Source organism: Poeciliopsis prolifica, unplaced genomic scaffold (genome assembly GCF_027474105.1).
Source record: "Poeciliopsis prolifica strain line A6 unplaced genomic scaffold, Auburn_PproV2 SCAFFOLD139, whole genome shotgun sequence".
NCBI lineage: Eukaryota > Metazoa > Chordata > Actinopteri > Cyprinodontiformes > Poeciliidae > Poeciliopsis > Poeciliopsis prolifica.
Window position 1 is genome coordinate 252,015 of NW_026562514.1, and position 22,809 is coordinate 274,823.

At 37.7% G+C, this 22,809-nt stretch overlaps 2 protein-coding genes across 2 annotated transcripts; both read left to right on the forward strand.

The window, feature by feature from the left end:
* Window positions 1-1,602: 1,602 nt before the first annotated feature.
* LOC129355631 (myeloid-associated differentiation marker homolog) lies at window positions 1,603-5,932 on the forward strand. Its single transcript, XM_055025221.1, has 2 exons — window positions 1,603-1,701; window positions 4,576-5,932. Exon 2 carries the CDS (start codon window positions 4,684-4,686, stop codon window positions 5,530-5,532), a length of 849 nt encoding a protein of 282 aa, XP_054881196.1. The 5' UTR covers window positions 1,603-1,701; window positions 4,576-4,683; the 3' UTR covers window positions 5,533-5,932.
* A 13,891-nt stretch (window positions 5,933-19,823) lies between these two features.
* LOC129355603 (GTPase IMAP family member 7-like) lies at window positions 19,824-21,833 on the forward strand (the record flags this gene model as incomplete). Its single annotated transcript, XM_055025191.1, has 1 exon — window positions 19,824-21,833. A coding segment is annotated over one exon (1,212 nt), but the record flags the coding sequence as incomplete, so codon positions are not given.
* Between the last annotated feature and the right edge of the window lie 976 nt (window positions 21,834-22,809).

A 22,809-nucleotide genomic window follows, 5' to 3' on the forward strand; every position in this document is an offset into this window, starting at 1 on the left:
TGATGTTACATCCAAGTAGCAAGTTGGATTTGCAAGTTGCAAGACAGGGGAGATTTGTTCGCTGGTGTGGGTCTACCTACAGTACAATATGATACAATGTAGGACAAGTCCGGCATGTTTCATGCTGGCAACACACACTTTGGATCTGCTGCAGATCTAAAACTTTGCAGGTTGAAAATCTGATTCCAGGGAGTGTTTTTGACATATTCCTGACTAGAAAGCTCATGAAATTTGCCTTCTGAACACACCACAGCTGGAAGTCGGAGAACTGGCTGTCACGTTCCCGTGACTCGTCTCTAATCCGTTTCACAAAACAGTTCAAGGCGGGACTAAGGTGACTTTTCTTTACCGTCTCTATGCGTTTCGTTTTGTGATTCACAAGCTGGGACGAGCCTGCTTTGCCAGTTTTAACGTTGCATGGTGATATTCCATTACTGTTGCAGTTTACTCTAATTAACTGGTGGTTAACACCTGGTGTGCGTTAATGTACTATGTAATAAAGAAAATGAGTTAAATAATAAAAAAAAACACTTCAGTTGTTGTGTTCCAACACAACCAATTATTTCCTTCAAGTTGCTTCTATAAAAAAAACAAACAAACAAACAAACAAAAAAACAACATCAGCACTATTTTCTGATTATCCCTACACCGGATCTCCTCCTCCCTGGCCTCCATCAACAAGTTTCCCCAGATGATGCTTCCTCACACCCGTTCCATCACTCTCTTTTCCTCAATAAAAGATGAAATTCCAGATTTGCAAGTGAATGTTTCATTGTGCTTTCTTTTTCATTGCAACAGAAATGTGACGGCAAACAGAATAATTCTCCAATACTGAGCAGATGAGGGAAAATTGCGTTTCACAAAACGTGAACATCACAGTGATGACAAATCGTACGACAAATATTTGGCCAAAGTTAATAGGGTCCCATTCATGCAATTTTATTATTTTTTTTTTTGTAGCTTTAAAAGCCCTCCTTTAGATGGGGGTGACAAACTCTAACAAAACGTGTTGAAACATTACCAAATTGTAGGGATGACTTATTCGGCGGAGTGGTCAGCGTTTTTTCAGGCGTGGCCATGGCCCCCCTGCTCCCACCTTCAGAAACGCCGCTGAACTCCTTGGTTCAATATAGTCAAATCCAACAAATGTTCTCCAGAAACCTGTAGCAAAGTCTAGAAAATATTACAGCCAAAATAAGATGCGTTTCCGATTTAAGTTTACAGGAAAAAAATTGAGGTTGTTTGCATTTATAACAATTAATAATGACTTTTTATCACCCCTTTGGTTTAATCTGTATACTTCCTTTTACCTCTAACCTGCTTCTGGTGTAACGTTCTGCTCTCTGAGGTGATATTTAAGCTTTTGTCTTAGCACTCTTTGTAAACCAAAGCCTTTACTTCTGCATTCAAACGATTAACACGACGCCAGATGTTGTCATCCCTCATAAGAACCAGTTGCAGCAGCTATGAACCCGCAATGAGCTCGCTCTCTCAACTTTTGGCATTTTTGTTTTATTTTTAACCGAGGCATGAACACTCGCAGATGGGGAAGTGACCTAAAACCGCTGCCCGGGGCGGGGGCGGAGGATTTGAACACTTTTACCAAATATGGCCACCGCGGGGCGTGGGACTCACGCCCATACATTCACGGAAACTTCTGCCTAACGGCGAGGACGAGCTGGGAGACCAGAACCCACCAAGGTAAGCTGAATCTCCCTTAAAGTCACGTGTTTATTTCCCCCTGTTTTCTTCGTCAAGATAACTGGGGAAAATTTAACAAGACGCTTTTATTTTTCTTTTTTTTTTTTTTTTGCCGGAGCAGGGATGTTTGCAGTGGTGATGGGCGCGGAGGGATACACACGGGGGAACCTCTTATTAACTGAGAACGCTCGCTTGTGTGGCTGTCCACTACTGTATGCATTCAGACAGAGAGCACGGAAAAGCCTCACTCCTCCATCCTGGCGTCCACCGAGTTGATATTTTCGGACTCTTAACAATGTCAGTGTGAAACTGTCGTTGTCAAAATGAAACTAGTTCGCTCTGGAAACCTAGAAGTCAAACCCCAAAGTCGGGTTTCCTGTCACGGAGGCCGCAGTTCTCACCGCCGCTCAATCAACCCACATCTCTCAGCTCGGAAACCGGTGATGGTCTGTGGGTTGCAGTTTTGACGTCAAACCCCAAGAACCTCAAGAAATAAAGAAATAAATAACCGTGTGCTTGATAAAAAAAACGAGGGCGCATAGAGAAAACAAACTAACAAGCCCGTGGGCTGACTCTAGAGTAAATTAAATTTGGTATCGATTTGTTGTTTGCTTCCTGCCAATAACAGAGCAGCATCAGCTTCCTGCGTATTAGTGTTGCTAAGTGAAGACAGGAAGCGAGCTATGACGGCATTTCATGGCTGATGAAGGTATTAATGTTCAGGCAAAAGCGACAGAGATTGTTGCCAGACATCTTAAGGGTCACGCCTTCTTCCTGAAGAGAAATAACAAGCACGTTTCACTAGACAAGTTTTTTTTTAAATCTGGAAAAATGCACACAATCAGATTTTTTTTAAAGTTTACAAATATGGACGAAAGTGCAGATAAACTATACCATATACTACTTATTTATTTTTTTATATTGTTTGTCTGTGAAACAATATAAATAAAGTATCAATATGTCAAAAGTTGCAAGTGATGAAATTCGCTCATCCAAACCAGCCCAGATTACTGAACCCCTTTCCCTCCAAAAGTTTTTTTTAATGATTTCTGAAATTTAAGATATTTATATAAATTTTTTGTATTTGAAATGTTCAGAATGTTTTAAAAATATTAAAAATTCCAGAAGGAAATAGAAAATGATGTCTAAATCCACGAGTCAAACGAGAGATGATATGAGATACAATCCAAACATCCGAGTTCTTCATTTGAACCAACGCGCAGTAAAGTGGAAGAGATTAATCACAGGTGACTCAATACATTATTTTTGTATGAAAATTGTTCTAATTAAATAATTATATGTATTGCTACAGGTTCTTTGATTGAGATATTAGCCTGAATCAAAAGAAAAACAAACAAAAGATTACCCATATACATATGTGTCATAGAACAAGCTGTTTGTAGGCTTTGATTTTGTCGCCCGTGGCAATGTTATTAAAGTTTAAGACGGAAATTTCAACCTGAAAAAAAGTGACAATTTGATTTTATGTACAGCTAATTTCTATATCAAATACACTCGGGTCTGGAATGAGAAAATAAAGTAGTTCTTTGAGCAACGTTGCTTCTTTTTGGACAATTTATAGGTTTGCCTCCAGTCAAAAGGGACACAAGAGGGCAGTAGAGTCAACCCTGTGAAACTTCACTGCTCTTACCCTTGTTGTTTAATCTGAGGGCCTTTCCAGCTCTTTGAAGCATTAGCAGCCAAACTTCAGCTTCCTGTGTGAACGTGTTACTTCACGAACAGGAAATCTTACTCATTCCTGTTCCTTCAACATGCCCAGGGTCGAACCGAAGTCGTGCAGCGAAGAACGTAGCAACTCACAGTATATTTGAACTGTGAATTGAGGCGTTTTGTTTTTGTTTGTTTTGATAAGAAACTACATCAAATTTGACATCTTAAGGGTTTAGTTCCAATATCTCAACCCTTAAGAACTAAATATGCCTTCAGTTACTTTGCTATACTTTTTCTCTACATTTAAAACAGTGGTCTCAAACTCCAGTTCTTAAGAGTTGGTGTCCCACAACTTTTAGATGTCTTTCTCCTTCAGCACACCTGGCTACAATATTAGCTGATTAGCAGAGCTTTGTAGAGCTCGACTGCATGCTAGTGAGGCCGTTTAGTTATTTAATTTGAGTGTGTAGGAGAAGAGACCCATCTAAAAGTTGGGTCTTAAGGACTGAACATTTTTTCATAAATCCAGGAAACGTTTAAAAGATCCTTGGAAGAGCTATCGGTTTAAAGGACAACTTTTAGTTCTTCAGATACACAGCAAAACATGGAGAAATATTGTCTAGTCATTTGAAAGCAAATGAGCATTTTCGGCCCAATATGAGAATCACTTTGTCAAACATGCTTTAGCAATATCATGCTGGTTCGTGTTGAGGAGAAGAATATGGGAGAATTCAGTTAGAGAAGCTTAAAGGCTGGGGAAGACTTAAGACTGCTACAGAGGTTTGCCTTCCAATGGGAAAACAAACATACTCACATCCAGAAAATCAGTGGAATGTTTTAAATCAAAGCTTACTCATGTATTAGAGTGACAAAGTCAAAGACCAAGCCTAAATTCAATTGATATCATGTGATACGACCCAAAAGGGGCAAGTTGACATGTGGCGGTGAGGGCACTGTAATTCAAATGAAAGCTTTCTAACTACACATCCCACTGAGTCAGAGCTACTTGCCTGGTGTTCTATTATGTATTACTAGTGAAATCTACCAATGTTTATGGCTGTGCCAAAAGGTTTTCAAGCTACTGTACTCTGGACACTTGTCAAAAACATCAACATAGTGACATTGGATTTATTTTCAGACTTTAAGAAAACCATGCAACCAAATTGCGTCAGCTGGTTCTGATTTTATTTTTTCTGTATGCAGAGATTGACACGTTCCAACAGAGGGAAAGAGCCTGACAGGACCCCAGCACAGGACCCAGCTGAAAGTCGTCTTGCGGTCCTAGACTCACATAGACCTGACTGACCCACCATGCCGGTGACCTGGTTCCCAACATCCCAGCTGCTGTGGGTGCGCATCGCTGCGGTGCTGTTCACCTGCACCGCTTTCAGTCTTGTAGCACATAAAGGCAGTCTGCCCCACGGAGGTATGGCGGACTGGTGCATCTTCAGCTGGGCTTTCAGCTTCGCCTGTACCCTGCTGGTCCTGCTGGTGGAGCAGTGCAGCCTCCAGTCCCGAATCCCTGTCTCCTGGTCCAACTTCCCCATCACAGTCGCCTGCTACGCCTCCCTCCTCTGCCTCTCGGCTTCTATCATTTTCCCTGTGTTTTTTCTCAGGGGCCAGTATCTCACCCAGGAAATCAGCGATCATCGCATCGCGTCCACGGTCTTCTCCTGCCTGGCAACAGTTGCCTACATGGTGGAGGTGAGCTTGTCCAAGGCCAGGCCAGGAGAAGTGGCGGGTTACATGAAAACTGCTCCAGGTCTGATGAAGGTGTGCCAAACCTTTGTGGCCTGCATTATCTTCATGCTGGTCAGCGACCCCGTGTCCTTTGACCACCACCCGGCCCTGAAGTGGTGCATGGCAGTGTACTGCATCTGCTTCATCCTCTCCATGGCCGTGGTGGTGCTGTGCGTGGGAGAGTGCACTGGCTGCCTCCCCGTACCCTTCTCCAAGTTCCTGTCGGCCTACGGACTCTTGGCCGTCATCATGTACCTGACGGCCACCATCCTCTGGCCCATTTTCCAATTCGACAAGAAGTACAGCAGGTGGGGAGACCAGACAAAACTGATCGCCGTGGCCATCCTCACTGGTCTCAACTTCCTGCTGTACCTTGCCGATCTGGCCTACAGCGCCAGGCTGGTGTTTGTCAGCACCTGAGCAGATCGGAGACAAAGGACACATGGGAGAAGTCGGGGGGACTGATGGTGAATTCATGACAGAAGGCACATAAGTCCTCTAAATGTTAGATTGTTCTAAGTCCCAAAAACGTGTTTGTTTGCATAATCACATTGCTGCCTTCCAGTATTTTCTGATGCATTTCTATCGTGTCTGAAGCAAGTATCACACAAACATGAAACATTTAGTGTGTTTTTGTTCCACTGTGAAACCAAAAGGAAAAAAAAAAGGGTCAACGCACTGGAACACAAAGGAATACCAACAGCGTTTGGACGCTTATCATAACCATGCAGTGTTCATCTGTTATACTTGTTACTGCCTTTTATATTTAAATGTTTGTGACTTTATGTTTGCTGATCAAAATAAAGTAACGTGACGGAAATCTTGGGGCCACTGCCTTTTTTGTTTTTGCTTGAAAGATGGTGGAAAGAGTTTTCTGCAGGGCTGCAGGCAGTCAAAGTGCTTTTTAATATTTCCGGTTTGAAAGAGAGAACAGGAAAACCTCTTACTGAAGAAACACTTTTTTTTAAAATGAGTGTTTTGCTTGAAAGATGCTGGCTGATTTTTAAAACACATTTCAAGCTCTTGCTGCAGTCATAAGCAAGCAAGACATTTTAAGTCAAGAAGAAGATTGTTTATTGGATCGGTTCGTGCGCCGTCACAGGAGCTGTGAGTAGTGACAATGGTGAAGCTGCTTTATGTGCGAGTTCAGGAAGTGAAACCATTGCCACTTCTCAGAATACATGACGCTAATTCAAACACCCCCTGCCGTGCCGGTCCTTCAGTCCTCAGCTTCTCTTGAAAAATAGCTGATATGAAGCTATTTTCTGTAAAAAATTTTAGTGTTGTAACTGAATAAGCTTAAGTATCACACAGGTATAAGGAAAAACAATGTTTGAGTCTTTGTGACCAGCTGATTTTATTAATTCTCAATCAGTTTCTTGAGTATTTTATGACTTTATTGATTGACTCAGCAACCATGGCTGTCATTGTTATTTTTAAGGAATTTATTTAGTTAATTTTAGGGAAATTATTTCAATCAAGGAAGAGTTGCTTGAGTGAAGTTGGGCATTGATCAGCTAAATGCTGTGAAAGAAAGAAAGGCTCTTAAAAGGAACGGGCAATACGCCCAATGTCCATTTTCAGGTCTTTTATCTGAAAAAGAAGAAATGTTATTATGATACAGTTTCAGTTTTTCTTTAGTTTTCAGACTTATGTGTGGATCTTTTTTAGTTATCTTAAGCTCCTATTACATTAGATTAATGACATTGGAATGAATATATGGTTTTCATTTTTATTGGTGGGTTGGAAATAACTTTCCAATTGATGAGTCAATCTGTGCTAAACTTTATTAGTCGAGGAGATGACCTTGAATTTGACTCCACGTTTCACACACACTTCACATTTCACTTCGAGTACATAAACTAGATACAGTCCCAGTTTAGAAAAGGCAATTTCTTCAAATTCACTTATTGAGCATTGCTAACACACACCAACCAAAACCGTATCTCTGTATGCTCTACATCACCGGTGTCAAACTCAAGGCCCGAGAGCCAAATCTGGCCCGCCGTAGCGTTTTATGTGGCCTCCAAGACTCCAAATTCCCAAATTCACAAGTCTAAAAAATTCACTCAAAATCAACAAATCTCCACATTTTTTTCTGATTTCACTGCAAATTTTCTTAAATTTGGTCAAAAACATTGCGTGATAAAAAAAGTCACGTTTAACGTCATACAGTTGTGCAAGCATTGTAAAAAATTCTATCAAACCATTTCTAAATTGGCACCATAAAATGTGCAATTTTGACTTAAAAACAAAAGCAAAAAAGAAAACAAAAACAGTAAAACAATCACAAAATCCTGAAGGAAAAGCTATTTATTGACATTTTGACAATTGAATTGGTTTATTATTGCATTGTGGTACAACCGGCCCTTTAAGAAGATTCAAATTTTTGATATGGCCCAAAATGAAAACGTGTTCAACATCCCTGGTGTAGATGAACAAAAATCCAAACTTTGTAGAGGAACTGAATTGGATAATGATGAATTAATGAATTTATTTTATTACTTTCCCTCTCACTGTTTTACAGGAATCTTCAGAGCCAGTAAAGCTGAGGAAGGTGGTTGGGAGAACAGTTGTAGCTTCAGCAGGGATGGCATCAGGGGTAGGAGGACCAGCACTGGCGGGCGGTGTGGTACCAGCAGTGACATGTCTTAGCGTTATAGCAGCAGTAGCTGCTATAGGTGCTGTCAAATGGGCTTTATCTGGGTACGATGTGGCTGAAGGAGCAGAGACTCCAAAGGAAGCATCACGGAAAACAACAGAGGCTGTGAAGAATGAGGCTCAGGTTCACTTATATACGGTTCACCAGTGCTGGAACAAATTAATACAACCACAATGTGAAGAGTCAGAGGAGGAGAAGCCATTACTTGGTGACACGATTTACTGAAATTCTCTTTACTGGCTGTGTGGATCATTCTGGTTTAAAGTGTCTTCTGAACATCCAACATAAATTTCTGTTGCAGAAGGAAACTTGATTGGTGGGATGATGTGTAGTTAATGTAACTTAGTCATACGTTGTCAAACTAATTTGACCTGAATAAAGCATATTAATGCGATTGTCAAACCTGTTGTCATTGGTTTATTCTTCAGCCTGTATGTTTTTCCATGTTTTCTGCAGTCATTTCAAATCTACTTTTATTTATCCAGGTCACAATTGTGATGGACAGAGATTTTGTGTAAGAAATTATGAAAATAAATAACCAAAATTAAAAATATTGCCTGGGTCAGCACTGCTGTTTTAAGTACTCATCTAGTGTGTACACATAAGCTTACAATCATTTAACCCTTTTTCTATGTTTAGGCTGCTTCCTTGTAAATATCTCTGACTGTTTGGTTTGAAAGCTGGGCAGAAAGATGTTGGACTTGGGGATATGATTCTAGCTCATTACAAAATAACGGAAGAACTCTCAACTTTCCTCTGCTTTGTTTCCACAAAGCTTTCTTTTCAAGTCTCATGAGATTTGCAGTTGTAGTACAGGTGATAGTAGTTCACTATTTGAACTTTTGAAATGATGATTAGTATTTCTTAGTAGTAAAAATAGCACGTCTTTGCTATGGATACGCATCGTTCCAACTATGCGAAACTAAAAAAGTAAGAGCAAAAAAGACAGGACAATGTCCTCAACAAAAAATGACCATGAACAAAAATCTACAGAAAGAATAAATCAGTCACCCTAACACTGTATAACCCTCCAATCATTAGCCCTCATCCAGCCCTATTTCAATATGGGGGAGAGGAGGAGTCTTGTTGGTCAGTGTGGTAGAGTTCTCAAACACTCGCATCATCATTTCAAAGATGAAGAAAAGCTCTGTGATGTCACAACTAGAGTCATGCTTGTGATGTCATCAGCACTGTAGATATGTCACAAACTTCTACCTTCTTGTCATTCCTTGCGACACAACCGAACGGTTTAGACAGCACACAGCATCAATCTATCATTTGCGTTTAAACAATAATTTAAAATAGTATCGATCACAGAAACATGTCATTTAAAACGCCAAATTATTCAAACGGTGGGATGAGGTGTTCTTGTAGCGAGCTAGAAAGAGAACTAGAGAGACAGAAAAGTCTCAAAGATATTTTCATTCATCAATGCATTGAGTTGAGGAGAGAGCTGGAAAGCATCAAAAAGGCAGAGGAAGAAAAAAATAATGCCTTACGGGAAGAACTGGACCAAATGAAGAGTAGGTATGAGGAGCTTCAATCTAAATCTGAAGAGAAACTGCAGAGGGAAATTCAGCAAGAACTGGAAAACAAAATGGCCCAGGACATTGACAGCTTCAGGGAGACAGAGATGAGACTGAAGAGAGAACTGGAGCAGATGGTGGTTTCCCACCAAAAACTAGAAGAAGAAAAAAACATGAATCAAGAATTAACGAAGAAAATTCACCATCTGGAATGTCTCCTGGAGCTGTCACGCATATCATATCAGGAGCTGGAAGTCAGATCAGAAGGCAATATTTCTGCGATAATAGAGCAAGCGGTGATATTTAAGCAGAATATGGATCAACGACTAGAGGCATATTCAGAAAAAATACTGAATTACCAGACCATCATTCATGACCTGGAATCTGAGAAAGACAGACTCTTGAAACAACTTAGTGCTGTCCATCAATTGCAATTAGGCCCAACAGGACAAAACCAGATACATCTGTGGACCTCAGACTCTGCATCCACGGATACAGACGATGTATCAGAAGAAACCTCCTCAGAGGATATTGATTTTTCTGATGCGCCACCAAGGCGGGTTGGTGACGCAGAGGAGACAGTTGCTAAAGAAAAATCCCTGTGGAAACGGATGAGACACAGGTTGGGGATCAGAAAACCTCAAAGGTGGAAGAAGAGCAAGAAGACCTCTGAGGATAGCAATTAGGAAACAAAATCCAATTAGATTCTCCACCATTTCCAAAACCCCAAAATACATGTTATTTTAGACCCCCCAAAAAAAGGCCATGGGTTTTCTCCGAGCGCTCCGGTTTCCCCAGATTTCAAAAACCCCAAATTACATTTCACATTTTAGACGAAAACAAAAGGTCAGCATGGTGATGCAGTGGTTAGCGCTGCATCTTCACAGAAAATAGGTCTTTGTTTTCAACCAGTCGCCTCTTTCTGTGGGAGTTTTTCTGTTCTCCCCATGTTAGTGTGGGATTTTCTCCTGGTACTCCGGTTCCCCACAGATTTAGAAAATAACGTAACCTTGCCCAGTGTACATTGTCCTTAAGAAATGTACCATTAATTTCTAGAAAATTGACTTTGCAAACGATTCAGATTGAGAAAACAAAAAAACGGTAATTTGTTGTGAGGAAAGCAAGAAGGTCGTGATGTAAATTGGGGTGATGTAAGCTTAGGCTGGTGTGGACATGTCCCCAGCAATATTTCCTCAATCTTTATTTCTTTATGTACCTTCAACTATGTAACTCGGCAGCAGCTTCACGTTGTATTCAAAGCATTAACAGCCAGGTAACGCTTTTTAAAATTCCTTTGTAAAACGTAAATGGCAAGTCCGCTCAGTCGTCTACTGGATTGGACTTTCTGTGATTTACTGTTCGCCACACGCGCTGTTGCTTTATAATGAGTGATTGATATCAGTGCTCGGAGAAATGACGCAATCAAGCAAATAATCTGTGAGGGGGACGCAAAGTTTTGATATGGATTGACAGCACTACAGTAGCAAGACTTCAAGGTCCAAAGAGACAACATTTCACAGGTCAGTAAAATCTTTAAAAAAATCTTTTAAAAAATTGGGAGATTTAGTTAGTTAAGCTACCATTGCTCCAACCAGTCCCAAAAAAGGTTTTGCGTGTTTTATCACTTTAGGGTTAGGGGTTACCTTGACTCTTGCTGCACAGTTAGGAGTATTTTGGTTCAGTCAACACAAAAATAAGGCGACTCACACAGATTTTCTTACAAATAATCAGAAGTACAGGGATTTAAGTTAGATAATCAACCACCGCCAGTGTTCTTGGGATCACTTCCTAATGATGCAAAATGGAAATTCAGAAACATAAATCAATCAATTTTCAGATAGGATGAAATATTTGTTAAATTTTAAATCATGGCTCCTGTAAAGTAAAATTAAACTATGGGCCTTTATAAAGATAGATTTGCTTTATTCTCTGTTATTTCTAGAACTGACAGAAACCAAACTATAGATTTATTAGCAGAGAGAATATATATATTTTACATATCCAAACGTCAGCATCTCAGCTTTAAGCCACATTTGATAGAATCCAGTAACATCGATGGTCACTCTACTCACCCACCGCTCCAACCAGACCCAAAACAGGTTTCGCGTCTTTAATATTTGCTTTATTAAATCATATTTCATCTGCTATGTGTGAGTCAGCAGGACAAAATGTTTAGCCAACCAGCTGTGGAGTCAGAATCACTTCAATAAAAAATACAAAGTTTGCAGGGTTAGGATAAGGATTCATTTGGTTGCACAGAAGTTATGTATTCTGCTTTTAAAATGTTTAATAACATTTTGATTGTTACAGAATCTCATGTTGTTGATGTTTGTAGCGCTAGATAAAATCAGACAATAAAAGGCAACTGTGTGCTAATTCTTCTCAAAAAATATCAACTGTAGGGAAGCATTCAGCAAATACGGGCTGATTCCATAAATTAGAAAATGACTGAAAAGTTCCTTTATCAGCAGTTCTTTCACCAAGTGGAAGACATTATATAAATTAATTAGATTACTTCCGTTTTAACATATTTGTACAACACATCCTAAAAGATTATTTTTGAAAGGTGTGATTAATCTCGTAAGCCTGATCAGGATGTTTACCTTAATTTATTGAATAAGACATTAAGGCATTCACATAGAATAAATTGTCAAACTAATATGATTGGAGTAAAACATACATAGATGAGATTGTTAAACCTCTTGTCATGTTAGATTGACTCCAGAAAACATGGAAACATCAGGACAATAAAGTAACATGACAAGAGGTTTAACAATCTCATCTATGTATGTTTGACTCCAATCAAATAAGTTTGACAATTTATGTATGTATTTATCCAGTTTGAAAAGTTAGACACAATTTTGATGGACAGAGACTTTGCATAAGAAATTATGAAAATAAATTCCTAAAATTAAAATATATTGCCTGTGTATTTATACATATACTCATATGTATAAATATGAGTATTTATACTCATATTCAATAAACATTCATATTCAATGAGTATAAATATGAATGAATATGAATATGAGTACAATTACTCATATTGAATATGAGTATAAATACTCATATTCAATATGAGTATAAGTACTCATATTGAATATGAGTATGAGTATAAAAACTCATATGAAACATGAGTATTTATACTCATATTCATATTCATTCATATTTATACTCATTGAATATGAGTGTTTATTGAATATGACTATACTCATATTCAGTATAGTCATATTCAATATACTCATATTCAGTATGAGTATAAATACTCATATTGAATATATATCCTATAATTTATATGAGTAAAAATTATACTCATATTTATACTCATACTGAGTATAAATCTGAGCATTACTCATATATTCAATATGAGTATAAATACTCATATATTCAATATGAGTAGAAATAATCATATATTCAATATGAGTAGAAATAATCATATATCAATATGAGTAGAAATACTCATATATTCAATATGAGTATAAATACTCATATATTCAATAGGAGTAGAAATACTCATATATTCAATATGAGTATAAATACTCATATATTCAATATGAGTAGAAATACTCATATATTCAATAGGAGTAGAAATACTCATATATTCAATATGAGTATAAATACTCATATATTCAATATGAGTAGAAATAATCATATATTCAATATGAGTAGAAATAATCATATATTCAATATGAGTAGAAATACTCATATATTCAATATGAGTAGAAATACTCAATGCCATCACATACCAAGCAGTACCTGAACTACACTTTAAACTAGAGGCTTACATACAATGAGACAAATGTATTTTTGTCCATGTTATTTGATTCAATGAGAATAAACATTTTTTGTTTTAGGTGTAATAGGACTGGCATTTCTTTTCTGTGTTAAATGCCAAAAATAATGAGAAAATCTAAGGGAACTGCAAGTTTTAGGACACTCTCCTGAATGGGTAACACTTTGCTGATAACTTTCAGGTTTAATGATAATAAATTTGATTAACTTAAGACATTTACAATGTAAAATTACTTATTTATAAGCTTCAGTACAACTTATCTTGTTGCTAATGCTGCTAACTTGCATTTACACTACATTAAGAAGGACATATAGTCCCTTTAAACCAAAAGTACAACAACTCAAACATTTGCACATAATCAACATTTTATCCACTTACACTTACCCTAAAATAATCTAACCCTTTCATGCATGAATTATGATCCTTTGTGTCAGGATTTATTTTTCTTAAGGCATATAAAAGGTAGGAAAAGAAATAAATAAAAAATAATTTATACATCAGTAGTTTTGTTCTTTAGGGGTTTGTGATGTCACAACAGGAGTCGTCAATAGTAAAAGGCTCTCCGACTTTTGCTATAATTTGTTTTGCTCCTTGAATTTGCTGCTAAGAGCAGATGAAAGAACTTTCCACTTGGCACATAATGGCACAAAATGTTCTGACAAAAAATTATTCATATGTAATTAATTACTGACACAACCAGTTCTGGGTTGGATAAAATCTGTTTTACTGGAAACATATTTTGCATTGTGGAGAAGTGAAAGCAAAACAAAACTGTTCAGTCAGACAACAGCATATCAAGCAACATCTTGATGAAACTACATATCATGATCCTTGTGGAGACCTGGTATTCATTAAATGATGAGCCATTCTGATTGTTTTCTTTGTTTGCTTGTGTCTTACATTGGAGTCTTTTAAATAAGAGTTATTAGAACTGCGAGTGTGTGAACATTTTTTTTTGGTTTTAACTTTTAAAATCACCATAGTAACATTTTGAAGGAGACGAATGGAAAGCGGGGCTGCGCAGTGTAGCACTGTTGCCTTGCAGCAAGAAGGTCCTGGGTTCGATTCCCGCCCGGGGTCTTTCTGCACAGAGTTGGCATGTGATTTCTCTCCGGCTGACTGTCAGGTTGATTGTGTGCATGGTTGTTTGTCCTGTTTGTCTCTGTGTTGCCCTGCAACAGACCTACGACCTGGCCCCGCCTCTCGCCCGCAATGCAGCTGGAGATAGACACCAGGCACTCCCGATCCCGTTAGGGAGAAGGGTGATTAGAAAATGGATGGATGGATAATGGAACGCATCAAAATAGACGAGTTTGGCCCTGACAGCTGGTCAGGGCCCAAGGCTGTAAACATTAACAGCAAGAGGAACCATATCATATAGTTCCTCTCAACTATAGTCAAGAGGAACCATATCATATAGTTCCTCTCAACTATAGTCAAGAGGAACCATATCATATAGTTCCTCTCAACTATAGTCAAGAGGAACCATATTATATAGTTCCTCTCAACTATAGTCAAGAGGAACCATATCATAATTCTGACATAGTTGTTCAGTTTTGCGGCATCCTCTGTAAAAAGTAGAACATTATAAAATCTCCCATGTTTTTCTTTTTTTGAAGCTCAGATTAACCGTTTGAAACCTGGTCTTTAGACTAAAACGAGTAATTTCAGACAAAGTAGTCTTAAGCTGCAAACCTTTACATTCAGATAATAAATGCAGAAAAGATTCAGATTTTTTTATTGCCGGTTGACACTTTCCATGTTTTTTTTTTTGTTTGTTTGTTTGTTTTTTTACTTAATCTAAGCTGAAATGCTAAAGTTAAGTATGTCAGATAAAAATTTATTTTTTAAGCTGAGATTTATTTTCTAGTATTTCACCATAAAATAAAAGATTTAAAACTTACAACATTTTAGAATATTTGATTTCATCACTGTGTGACAACAATCCATGAAATATCAGGGAAAGAGATCATTAATTTAATATATCTCTTTGCAGGAAAGAGAAGTATTAAATTGATAACATAAAGCAAAAAACTGTTTGCTTTATGTTTCTTTTTGTCTTTTAGTGACTCATTTGAGAAGAATTGTAATTGTCTGCCATAGTTTAACGTCACATAAAGTCCATGTCATACAAAAATTCAGTTGATCAATACAAGAGAAATAACAGTTCATTTTTACTAAATACCTTCATCTTTTTCAGCAATAACCCGGTCTTTAGCTTTGTAATTATAATGTAATCATTAGCATTGCCAGTTGGTTTGCAGACTCCCAATTTTATTAGAAATGTGGTAAAAACCTTTTATTTGTTCTTTTTTAAAAACAGTCAACCAAAGAGGTTATTTTTGACATTTTAAAAGTTTTTTGTATCATTTTCATTGACCCATTCACAGAAACACATCTAGAACCGATGAAACATATTCAGAAAATGTTGCTTTGTAATCAGGATGTGGTTCCTTTGTTTGTTTCTTTTTTTAATGATGTTATTTATTCTGACATCAGGCGCCATAAAGCTCAAGCTTCATCAAATAGATTTTCTGCGTTTAAAGGGAAAGCCTGGATAAGGGGCCGCTGTCCTAATCAGTGGATTCTGTGGTTGTCTTCACCCAGATATGATCAACTACCTGAAGGACAGACAATCAAACATTGTAACTTTGTTGTCTCCTGTTGAAATGTGGAGGCTGCCACTCTGTGAATTTGTTAAAAAGTACTGGAAGCAAACTGCCAATGATGAATATGGAATATTTGTTTTAATAAAACAAATTCAAAAGGAACAGGAAATAATGAACCTTATGATGAGGGTAATCCTGACAATAGTTTTTCTGTTTCGCTGCAGGCAAATGACCATATCATGAATGGCTGGTTGACTCTTAGGAACTGGGAACCTGGAGAAGTTGAAAGTGAAAGTGTATCATGTTACATGTCATCATGGAAAAATCCATTTGTGTGTTTACAAAAACAACATTATAAAGGGTGCAACCGAAAGCAACTCCACATCAGTTCTCATTCTGCATGAATATGGAGGACCGGTATCCATACCCTGTTTTCATCAATTGTTCTGACGTTCTCTCCGAAGAAAATAAGAAGAAAGTTGAAAATTATTTTCAGATCATACGCAAGTCAGGCGGAGGAGAGTGTGGACCAGTAACAACTGCGGCCGATGAGACCTACAGAATAGCTTTCAAACATCAAAGAGGTAAAGTAAAATCCAGAACCTCATTTTGAAATGTTTAAAGTCAGTTTATTTTGCTGAACCAACTTGAAAGATGGCAGAGACAATAACCAATGAGCAAAGATGTTGTATGGGTTCTTTTTGGGTTTTTTCTTCATTTAACAATCTTTAGTTGTTTGCCATATGGTATGTCTACTTAGTGCAGGAAAGTTTAAAGGAAGTCATTATGTCTAAAACGTTAACTTAGAAATGTTCCTCTCCACTCATTTCCTGTGGAGTCTGCTTGTCCTCTTCCAGTGAAGAACTGGTGTAGTGTGTGCATGTGAAATGTCCAGCTTGTACATGTATATATGAACATGCAGGCTAGAGATGCAACAAATAAAAGATGACAAATTGTTGCAGAAATATTTCATCTTTTGCTCATTTGTTATGCGTTGTGTGCCGAGCCTTGTTCACAGGAAGCTACCTGTGAACAAGGTAACTTAGCCAGCAGCAATTAGCACAATATTTACATGACAGCTGAATAAAACAGCTGGTGAACAAGGTAAATTAACCAGCAGCAATTGGTTAATTGTGTCCGCCCCCACCATCGAAGGCAACTCTACACCAAGTATTGGTCAGTGGACCTCTGCACTTCTCTTCGCCTATTCAGTTGCAGATCAGATGAAGTGACAACAAAGTTGATAATTGAACTGCAGCCCAGGGTGTCCTGGTGCCAAGAGCACATATGAGCACCCTAATCCCTGAACATGGTAGAGCACAGAAGTCTAACAACAAAACACCACTCTGGTTCAGATCAGGGGGTTAATTTCTCCCAACTACACCCCTCCAGGTCTCAGTCCTTGCCCAAGTGAGCACTGGAGTCCCCATGGAAACTATCCCTTTGTCACAAATGCTTAGTGGTGCAATACAAAAATGAAACCCACTTTGTAATTTAAAATACGTTAACAATGCCTACAGAGCCAGAGCTGTCGCACAAAGGATTTGTGAGTCTATCAGAAGTACACAGGGCCAAAGCTGAAAAAAATGCACACCCCCTGGCATCATGTGCACGCTGACTGTAAAAGCAATTGAAATTTTATGCAAAATAACTGATACTGACTTGACTGAAACCAGGATCCAAAGCCTCCAATACTCAAATAAGCTTTATGGGTTTTGCTATAATTTGTTTTGCTTCTTGAATTTGCTGCTAAGAATAGATGAAAGAACTTTCCACTAGGCACATAATGTGCTTATGGAAATGTTTAATTCTGATGGTGAACAGGTGGATGACATGAGCAGTACAGTAATACCTGATGAAACTGCACATTTACTGCACATCATCATAGAAGCTACTTCTAAGTACATCACTGGTAAAAACATTGAGATAACAGACCAACGCTGTCGTGAAAGATTTATGCATAGTGCCACTCTATAATATAAAGTAGGGTTATGAGCCTGGAAAACACATCGTACCTCCCATTTAATTGTTGTTCTAAATTAAGTTTGATCAGCAGATGAAATTAGTATTTTTGAAATTTTCTGCACATTTTTTATTATTCTTCTTTAGTTTGCATCAAGTTTTGTAGTAATTGTTCCATGTATACCTTAAATTCAAAAATAATTATTGCAATCCATTTTGTTGCAGACCAACAGGAAGTCCTAAGGAGATGTGAGCACACAGTGGAGCTGTCCTCAGGTCCTCTGGTCTTAATTGTCATGGACAAACCTCTATCAGCTCCAGTAGAGGTCAGTAGGACTCAACAGCACTTCAGATGCATCCTCTTTCTTCAATGTCAAATCTTTTACCGCCATGACCAGGACAGACGTCCAGACATTGTGAACAGTTGATCCTATAGGGTTTATTATAATAATAATTAAAAAGTTTGAACTATACAGATGAACTATACAGATCATAACAGATAAAATATAATTTAATTGTTCATTCAACTATAACACTGAAACCATCAGTAGAAGTTTGTTCCAAAGAATCAGTTCTTAAAGTGAAAATCATGAAGGAAGTGATGAGAAAAATGGTCCTGTGTATTATGTCATATATGTGGTGTGTATTAAAACTGCACAATTTAGAGGCACAGCATTAAGTTATGCGAAATTCTGTTTGACATCTTTGTACGTCTCATTTTCATCATCACTAAGACACATTTTTTTCCTCCCCCACACAAACCATTTGTACACCAGAGAGCTGTGTCGAACGAAAACAATTGGGACTGGATCAGCTCTGGCTCTGGACGTGACCCTGGTGGTGAGTCACTCTCATTTATTTTCTAGAAACTTTTAAGGACATTTGAAGGTCAGAGGTTTAAAAAACTAAAGTCTTGTAAACTCACCCAATAGACTCTGATCTCTAAAGACATTTCTGAGAGAGGGGTTAGGTAAAGTAAAAAAGGAAAAGGAGACCAAACCCTACTTTACAGCGTTACACAGAGTTTAGCATTTCAGCTACAACTGTTTCATAAAAGTGTTGGAAAAATGTGTTTTAGGCAAAACATTTGCTTGCAGACTGTTTCCACTTTTTGGCATCACATTTTATCTACAGATATTTACTTACACTTAGACTTTTAAAAATTAGGTACTACACTTGCCCGACAGCTGGATATGACTGCTGGTGAACAGGTGGATGACATGAGCCTGATTGCACTGCAGCAGCAGCCTGCAGGTTGACCTCATGACCTTATTGCAAAGGTGAGAGCAGAAGAGGAAAACAGAGCCAGAATCATGACAATATGAGCATCTTTAAGCAGCATGAAGTTCCTGTGACAACAGTTGCACTTGCACATATTATCCAGAAGTTCAAAGTCCACAAGACTGGAGCCAATTTCCCTGGCCGGGGCCACAGGAGGAACGTTTGGCCATGAAACCATGAAGTTTCTGGGAGAATGTCCTATAGACAGATGAGAGAACACCGGCAGATTTTTTCAAGGCACATCATCTCTGTTAAAGATGCAAAAATTAAGCATAGCAAGAAAGAAACAGTGTTCCGAGGTGGTTAGTAATATTCTGGGTCTGCATCGCCGCATCTGGCACCAGGTGTCTTGAGTTTCTCAGGGTACGATGAAATCTCAAGACTGTCAGGGCATTCTGGAGAGAAATGTGCAGAAAGTGTGACACACTGCTCACACTTTCTGCAGTGTGAGACCACACTGCAGAAAGTGTGGTCTCAGTTGTAGGTAAAAGGCTTTCTAACAGGATAATTACCAAAAAACACAACTAGAAACTCCCAAGAATTGAACTACTGTGAACCCTGATCTAAATCCAACTGAACATCTGTAGGAGAAACTGAAACTGGAGAATTACCATCACTTTTGTCCATTCATTTGTTTTTCTTTGAAATGATCCTGTTGAATGTCAATTCTAAATCTATATTCACTTTGAGTTTGTTGAGTATATGTTAAGATTAAATATCTAGTTATCTGATTATTATCTCTGACTAAATTGAAGGATTTAGGATTGTTGGGATCTGTTACCTCCAGGCCCAAACTACAATGTTTAACAACTGTCTGTATCTGATATTCGGCTTTCAAATCAAAGTTTGACTTTGTTCACCAAGCGTAAATTATCTTTATTTTGTTGACATGTTTTCATTATTATAGTAATGAGGGACATTGTTGTTTTTTAGACTCCGATTTGAGAAGAGTTGTGGTCCTCGGGAAAACTGGATCTGGGAAAAGCAGTCTCGGAAACACCATATTTGGAGAAGACAAGTTCACTGTCTGCCCTGGTCCTAACTCTTGTCAAAGTCCATGTCAGGCAAAAACTCAATCAATCAATGGGAGAAAACTTACTTTGATTGATACACCAGGCTTGTTTGACACAAATATGCCTGAAGACATCCTGAAGGATGAAATATTGAAGTGTATCAGAGGGTGTTCATCTGGGCTGCATGCCTTCCTCATTGTACTTAATCTAGGACGTTTCACAGACCAGGAAAAAGATATTATTCACAAAATTACTGAATTCTCTGACCAAGTGTTTACATATGCAACAGTAGTTTTTACTCATGGTGAGAAGCTCCCTGAAGGGCAGCATATCAAAGAATATATTAGCCAAAACGAATCTTTGATGAAAATAGTAGCAAAATGTGGAGGTCGGTGTCATGTTGTAGATAATGAATGCTGGAACAATAGTTCTATTGACACATATAGGAACAACGCCTACCAGGTAAAGGAAATACTCAAATCAATTGAAGAGACGGTGAAGCAAAACAACGGGAAATGCTATACTAATGAGTTTCTGCAAACAGTGGAGAAAATGATACAACGTGTAGCACTTGCAGTGGTTAATGAAGAACAGCAAGCAGGTCAAGAAGCACAGCAAGCTGGTCAAGAAGCACAGCAAGCTGGTCAAGAAGCACAGCAAGCTGGTCAAGAAATACAGCAAGCTGGTCAAGAAGCACAGCAAGCTGGTCAAGAAGCACAGGAAGCTGGTCAAGAAGCACAGGAAGCTGGTCAAGAACATCTTGTTGTTCTTACCGAAGAACAACAACAGCAAGTTGCAAGACAAGGAATCTGGGAGAGAGCTAAAAAAATAGTGTGGCAGATGTTAAGGACAGTAAAAGGTATTAAATCACATGTACTATTGACAGCACTTTTTGGTGTAGCAGTTAGTGCAGTAGTTGCATATTTGAAACTTAGAGGTTACCCAGAAGGCATAGATACAATACAACTGGTTCAATCAGCAGCAGCAGGAATAAATATTTCAGATGAAATGCTTGTTGCTAGTTTCACAGTGGCAGCAGGTGCACTAGTAACTTTTAGACCTTCTGCTCAGCAATAAATTGACCTTAAGCATTTGAAAGACAATGTAATCATTAAATAAGGTTCACAGTTAATTGTACATTTCTCTTCAGACACCTGATTTACCAATAAATTTGGCAAAAATACATTTGAAAAAGTCAGAGTACAAACATTATGTTGACATTTTATTTGTTTTTTTGTGCTTTCTATTATACTGGACTCATTTCACTCAGGAAAATATACATTTATAAAATGTTGCTTTGTAATCAGCAAGTGGTTTCTCAGTTACAGCTGTTTTTTTTAATGATTTTTATTCTGACATCAGACACTGAACTGAAACCAAAAAGCTCAAGTTGACCTTCCATGCATCAAACCAAGGATTGTTGCCCCAATCAGTGGATTCTGAGAAATGAGAGGATTTTGTTGTTTGATTGTTTTTCATTTCAGTCCTCTATTGCCACTTTCCAAAGTCACCACAAAACTTGTTTTGGTGACTTTCTGTTCTGATTTAAAATGTATATATGTTCCCCATCCCAGTGTGATCAGGTCTATGTAAAGGCACATTGAATTTTCTTTTTAGCAACAGCGCCCCCTTCTTGATATGTTATTTATGGGGTGAGCCTCTACCTCAGTATCCAGTTGGAATATTGCATAAAAATTTTGATTCATTCTCATAAAATGTAATTTTATAACAAATTATGACATCTAAATATATCAACTTGATAGAATCACAAATGGTAGCCCTTGTATGAATCTCTGGTTTAACAGAAGAGATGATCTGTTATTGCAAATGATTAATTATATTTTATATTTAATACTAAATGCTTCAGAAGTTCATTAAGTACATCAGACATATTAAAGCTCAATGACATCTGATCTACATTTGGTTAATTTTCTTGCTTTATTGTTACATCTTAAGCAATTTTATTTTGGTTCAATTCTTCATAGATAATTAGTTTGGATGACTTTAGTTTGCTTTAATATATTAATGTTTTGCTTATATTGAATATGTAGGGATATGATTTATGTATTTGTTCATCTTTAAATTATTTTCTTCACAATTAATCAATTGTGATATTTTACTACAGTAACTTTATATCCAGTTCCAGATCCTCTCTGTCCTGCTTAAGATAAAAGTGTTTATGGTGCATTTGTTCATAACTTTCTATTATGCATTAATGGGTTTTATTATTAATATAACATTTATATATCCTTTATGGTTTTTTTGTACTTATATTTCAGTGGTTGCCAGGTTTAAAAGGCACAAAGTTTTTCTTATTCTTTGAATTTTGTTTGAACGTGATTCACTTCATACTGAATTTAATTGGTTTTCAGAGTAATATCTGTACCACACCTTATATATATTTTTTTATTTATCTGTCTTTCTGTATTCCTGAAGAGATAGAGCATATAATAAATATCAAGTATCAAAAACATGTGGAGCTGAATTGTTTGAGATCATTTAAACTGAGCAGGATGACGACCTGAGGCATCCAACCCGAAGATAAAGAGTTTTACCTTTACAAGCTTATTTTATTGTCTCTATACTGTCTGCTTTGGTTTCTTCATATTTTCCTCCTTGACCAACAAAAAACCAGCCATGCAGGGGAAAAGGCAGATGTGAGGCAAAAATGTCAACAGCAAATTTTAGGAAAGTATCTCAAAGAAAAAGTCTGAAATCCCAAAAATAATTACAATAGTCATAGTTTTACATACGTAGTTCAAGTTCAGTGTGCTTTTAGCTAGCTTCTTTTTGAGAAAGGATTCTCAAAAAGATTTTTCCCAACAGCTGAAGACAAAACAACCTGTTATTA